Source organism: Mandrillus leucophaeus, unplaced genomic scaffold (assembly GCF_000951045.1).
Source record: "Mandrillus leucophaeus isolate KB7577 unplaced genomic scaffold, Mleu.le_1.0 Scaffold267, whole genome shotgun sequence".
Taxonomy (NCBI): Eukaryota; Metazoa; Chordata; class Mammalia; order Primates; family Cercopithecidae; genus Mandrillus; species Mandrillus leucophaeus.
This window is the reverse complement of record NW_012102776.1, coordinates 1,551,790-1,557,775: the sequence shown is the minus strand read 5'-3', so window position 1 is coordinate 1,557,775 and position 5,986 is coordinate 1,551,790. Positions and strand designations below refer to the sequence as shown.

The 5,986-nt window shown below is 36.0% G+C and overlaps 1 protein-coding gene across 2 annotated transcripts in view; it reads right to left on the bottom strand.

The window, feature by feature from the left end:
• Window positions 1–586: 586 nt before the first annotated feature.
• Window positions 587–5,986, bottom strand: part of BIRC3 (baculoviral IAP repeat containing 3) — a 21,265-nt gene continuing 15,865 nt past the window's right edge. Inside the window, exons 8-10 of one of the 2 annotated variants that reach the window (XM_011984391.1) lie at window positions 3,688–3,942; window positions 3,102–3,143; window positions 587–2,995 (exon numbers count right to left, since the gene is read on the bottom strand). In XM_011984391.1, coding sequence (XP_011839781.1) covers window positions 2,802–2,995; window positions 3,102–3,143; window positions 3,688–3,942 — 491 coding nt within the window. In that variant the 3' untranslated portion in view covers window positions 587–2,801. The remainder of the gene's footprint in view (window positions 2,996–3,101; window positions 3,144–3,687; window positions 3,943–5,986) is intronic. The other variant, XM_011984389.1, reaches the window with a different exon arrangement.

The following is a 5,986-nucleotide window of genomic DNA, read 5'->3' as shown; positions in this document are numbered from 1 at the left end:
CTGGAATTTTCTGTCATTCTTATTAGGACATGGTCTTACTATGTTGCCCAGATTAGTCTCGAGCTCCAGGACTCAAATGATCCACCTGCCTTGGCCTCCCAAAGTGCTGGGATTACAGGTGTGAACCATTGCATCTGGTCTTGAATTTTCTTAGTAACATACGTAGTGTCTACTATGATGTGCAAGACAACAAAAGGAGGTGACCTTCACCAGTAGGAGCTGAAGATGGTTAAATCACATTGCCTGTGACCACAAAGGAACTTAATGGCTAATGGTATCAAGTGACATAAGGAAATTAAGAGAAAGGTTGGATGGAAGCTATAATGAGCATGGCTGAAGTATGAAATTAAGCTTGCATAGGTTTTAAACCTATGCAAAGTCATAGGTTTAAAACCTATGACTGAAGACCAGGTTGGCTGGTAGGTGGGGTTGGAGGCAGTCAAATGGATTAATGCATGTCAAGCACCTGAAAACATCTGACATTTGTTCAACAAATGGAGCTACCATTATTATCTATGGTGATTTATTTTTTCCGAAAAAAAATTTCAAAATAACACTTAGGGAAATAACATATTTGAGTAAGTGAGTTGGTTATAATAGCTATTTATTACCAAAATGAGAAATGAACAAAAGTTGTACAGTGAGATGACAAGTTCAAATATTATCTGTAGTATACAAGAACTAGATAAAAAAAAAAAAGTTGCAAAAAGGGTGCCTACTATTTAAATATCCTATACTTGAGTTACAAATCACCTAAGCACAATTACAAATAATTCAGCGTAGCACCCATGCAGGACACTGGCTAGCATGTGGCTAGCCAGCAGAGCCTCTTAGCAGAGGCAAAATCAATTGCATCTCAAGGAAATAGTCTCCCAGCATCAGAATGAAGAGATGGATTCTTTCCTCCCCTCGCTTGGTCCCTAATTTTTATAACTCTAGCAGATGTTGGGGCTCAGAAAACCCGAAGTGAAGGCCTCAGAAGCAAAGTTTTCTCTAACGTTATCCTGCCCTCCTGTTTCAGCCTCATTCTCCCCGAAAGCAAGATATAGAAACTTGAATTCCTCTTCCCCAAGGTAGGTCATAGAAACCGGAACCACTTTTCCACAATACCAGACTTACATCATAAAGATAGTACTCTAATCTTCCCTCACCTAACTATGTAAGAGCTGGCCATAAATAAATTCTCTGACCTACCTTGTTTGATAGCAGGTTATAAGATCCCCATTCCATACAGGCCCTGCCCTGTATCCAGGAGGAAGGAATGCTGCACAGAGACCAAGAAGAATCTGAACAGACAGGCCTTGCTAGGTCCCCAAGCTGAGTCTACTCCCATTAGATCATATCTTTTTTTCCAATCACTGTTCTTCAGGGCTGTCCATTCTTTATCAAACCTAAGCATAATAATGCATAGTTTCCCCTGTAATTTTGGGTTTTCATTCTGAAGGCTCCCCGGTCATGTAAAACATTGGTTAAATACATTTGTTGAGGTTTTCTCTTGTTAACCTGTCTTTTGTTATAGGATTGTCAGCTGTGACCCTTATGAAGGGGTCTTTCCCTTCTGCCCTTACAGAGCCATCTGCCCCTACACAGACATCTAGAACTGGTTTAGATGACTGGCCTTTGCCTGTCTTCCCCTGATTTTCCCTATTACAGTCTTACTTCTAGTCTTAAAGACCTAATACCTCTATAAGAAACAAAGGAGAGAGTTATGACTTGGACATGTTGAGTACCAAAAACGTAATGCAGAGGGGGACATTTTGTTGCACTGACAACATGGAACAGATTTATTTACCAGAACAACCTGTTGGTCCCAAGCATTGCTAACCAGTGTACTTTCTAAGTTTCAGAATTAATACCAAAGAGGTAAGAATAAAACTCAGACCTTCTTCCAATAGGCGGGGCTGGCATCAGACTTCTTGAATGAATCAATAAACAAATGAATAAACAAACTTACTAAAGGGACTGTTTGATTCTTGTCTCAGGCATTCCATAAAATCCTATAGACTTTATAGTGTCTTGACCCCGTGCTCTGTGTCAATGAAGAAGCATCTTATAGGAAAGAATATAAACTGTAGTTCAATATTTAAGAGGCTTCAAGGAAGTATGGAAAGAGTCTGGGAGTGACTAAACTATCCAACGTCATAGAAATAAAGCTATTAAGAATAAGAGTAATTTTTGTTGCTTTATTAAATTTTTTCTCACAGAATTCTTTATAAAAATACCATGTCCCTAAAATGTCATTCAACATATATGCACACCTTCAATGTATAGGACGCTGATCAAAAAAGACAGAGAAATGTGTCTCCCTGGTGTTTGGTTTTGTTCTGTTTGTTTTTACAGGCAGGGTCTCAGTATGCTGCCCAGGATGGATTCAAACTCCTGGGCTCAAGTAATCCTCTTGCCTCCGCCTGGGACTACAGGCACACACCACCACATCTGGCTTCATGTTGCCAGTATTAATGCAATGCCATAATATTCAAAATTCTGAAAGGCAAACTCAAATATCTTAAATTTTACTTCACTTACAATTTCAATAATGCTGAAATGTTGATTGAATATTGTGTTTGTAGTGCTATCTCTTTTTTGTTCATAAGAACAACAGCCTATCATTCTCTTGGTTTCTAAAATGTATGTTCATATGGTTTAGATACATATAGTTATAAAAATATGTTACACAAAACAATATTTTTTTGAGTTGTAAATAAATAAAAAATTTTAAGGAACCGAATCAGGATAAAAGTTAAAGTTATAATACATTTAATAAATTAATTCTAAAGTTTAGACAAAGTTTTGGTTCTTCTTCATGAAAGAAATGTACGAACTGTACCCTTGATTGTACTCCTGCAAATAGGACACTTTCTTAAAGAAGGAGCACAATCTTTGCATACTACTAGATGACCACAAGGAATAAACACTATGGACACTTCTTTGTCCATACACACTTTACATGTTCTTTCTTCTTGTAATCTCCGCAACTGTTCTTCCACTGGTAGATCTAGAAAGAGGAAAGAATTTTTCATAAAAGGCAATTTGCTTCTTCAATGAAAAAACCAAGAAAATAGACAATGTTTTCTATTGGTTTAAAATATTAATACTATTACCTGAAACATCTTCTGTGGGAATATACTTTATGTCCTGTTGCACTAAGGGAGAAAAAGAAAAAGCATTAGTATGACAAATAAGGTTAATATTTAGCTACAGAATATATTTTAAAAATGAACTCTTTAGACTTTGGCCAAATACTCTGTCAAGGCAACAAAAGTCTTTAATCTTTTTATGCAATTAATATCTATAAATTTGATTGAGTTTGTTTTCAAGACAGAGTCTCACTCTGTCACCCAGGCTGGAGTGCAGTGGCACAATCACAGTTCATGGCAGCCTCTATCTCTCAGGCTCAAGCCATCCTCCCACCTCATCCTCCTGAGTAGCTGGGATTACCAGGTGTACGCCATCACAACTAATTTTTTTAAAAAATTTTTGTAGTGATGGGGTCTCGCCATGTTGTCCAGTCTGGTCTCAAACTCCTGGGCTCAAGCAATCCACTTGCCTCAGCCTCCCAAGGTGTTAGGATTACAGGCATGCATCACCACACTCAGCCTGAATTATTTTCAATAATCATAAGTTATTAATAAGACCATATTTTCAATTGACTTAGAAAATTTTAAAAAATAATTTTCTACCACTCACCAAATAAACGCTCATATAACACAGCGTCAGCTTCTTGCAGAGAGTTTCTGAATACAGTGGCTGCAATATTTCCTTTTACTAAGATAGTATCAATCAGTTCTCTTGCTTGTAAAGATGTCTGTGTCTTCTGTTTAATAACATCATGTTCTTGTTCATTAATAATTCTGGCAGTTAGTAGACTATCCAGGATTGGAATTACACAAGTCAAATGTTGAAAAAGTGCCATTCTATTCTTCCTGATTAATAATAAATCATCTTTATAAAAAAGAAGACAAACATAAACATATTCAAACACTGCTCACAAACTTCCTTCCAGGCCTACATATGTAACAGAATAAAAACTGTCTTTAATTCATAATCAGTAAGGCATTGATATTGATTGCTAGGTTTAGGGGTATCTCATCTCCTGTGCTTAATAATAATGTTATTATAATTATAATTCAGGGTGCAGTGGCACATGCCTGTAGCACCAGCTACTCAGGAGGCTGAGGTAGGAGGATCACTTGAGCCCTGGAGTCAGAGACCAGACTGGGCAACAGAGCAATACCCTGTCTCAAAAAGCTGTAATAATAATAATTATTATTATTATAATTATAGTAAGGACTAACATTTAGTGAGCACTGTGTTAAGAACTTTATACACATTGATTCATTTCATCTTCACAACAGCTCTTTGAGGTAGGTCCAAATAGCCTCATTTAACAAATGAGAAAATGAAGCCACAGTGAGGCAAGTAAGTTGCCAAAGGACACCACAACTAGCAAAAATCAAACTGAGGTAATCTGGTGTCATGTACTGTGCTTTCAATCATTTTGCAATACTGGTAAGCCTTTAACCAAATGAAACTTAGAACCTATTAAAATTGATGTTTCAATTCAATCTAGGTAAATTGGGGAAAGATAAAATCAAGATAATTAAAACAATTTTTTCTTATTCTTCCATAAAATTTCTTTTATTATTTATTTATTCATTTTTAAAACAGAGTCTTGCTCTGTCACCCAGGCTGGAGTGCAGTGGTGTGATCTCAGCTCACTGCAACCTCTACCTCCCAGGTTCATGCTATACTTGTGCCTCAGCCTCCTGAGTAGTTGGGATTACACCCAGCTAATTTTTTGTACTTTTAGTAGAGACAAGGTTTCACCATGTTGGCCAGCCTTGTCTTGAACTCCTGGCCTCAAGTGATCTGCCCACCTCAGCCTCCAAAGGTGCTGGGATTACAGGTGTGAGCCATTGTGTCTGGCCCATAAAATTTCTTTAAAATTCCAAGTTGAAATTTTAATTATTTCCAGAAATTAGACATATTGCCATTACCTGAATATTGTATAGTAAGCAGGGAAAGGCAGTAACAGCATTTTGAATACTAAACCCTATTTGTCAATGACTACCTTCTTGTCCTACAAGATAACATCTAATTCTCCTTCAAGACCTAGATTTTGTATCCATTGGTAAAACATTTCATATTGTAAAACTGTGATTTTATTATCTCTTTGGAATATAACTTATGAATCTAAGTTTATTAATTTTCATATAGCTTACCATAAGCCATAAAGCTATTTCTAAAAAATAACTAATGACAGAGGCTGAGCTATCTGAAGAACTGTTTTGGGAGAGAGGATGGTTAGATTTTAGATACACTGACTTTGTCAAGTGATAGGACTCATAAAAAGAACCATTTAAGAAAGAATAAAAAATGGAAAAAAGAAAACATCAAAAATCGAAAACAACAACCAGAAAATAAAGAATTAAAACGGTGCTGCGTCAAAAAGACAAGGCTAAAGACATACTTTGAAAATAATTGAAGCTCTGAGAATAAATGAGAAAAGGGTCAGGAGCTAGAATAGTGTCTGGCACAAAGTTAATGCTCCATAAATACCTGTTGAACAAATGAACAACCAAGCCTTAGTTCTATAATTTAAAGAGTAGGAATAGAAAAGTAATAGTGAGGGGGTAGAAGACTTAGAACTTACTATATTTTGTTAAATTATCTATATTAGCAAAGTAGGGATATATCAGAAAATAAAAATATAATGTAAACTTGGTGTTGAAGTATACTGGTTTTTCAATCTAAGATTTATTTTTGCAATTATACCTAATCTAATATAATACATTCTCTGAAATTCTTAAGATTTCTAAAATTTAATTGCTAGTAACTGAGAAAAAGTCTCATTTCAAAGTTGTAGACTATATTCTGGTTTGTAAGTTTGGAAGACTTGAATATACCTTTGAAGCATATTATTTCCTTCCTTCCTTCCTTCGGAAGACTTGAGTATACCTTTGAAGCATATTATTTCCTTCCTTCC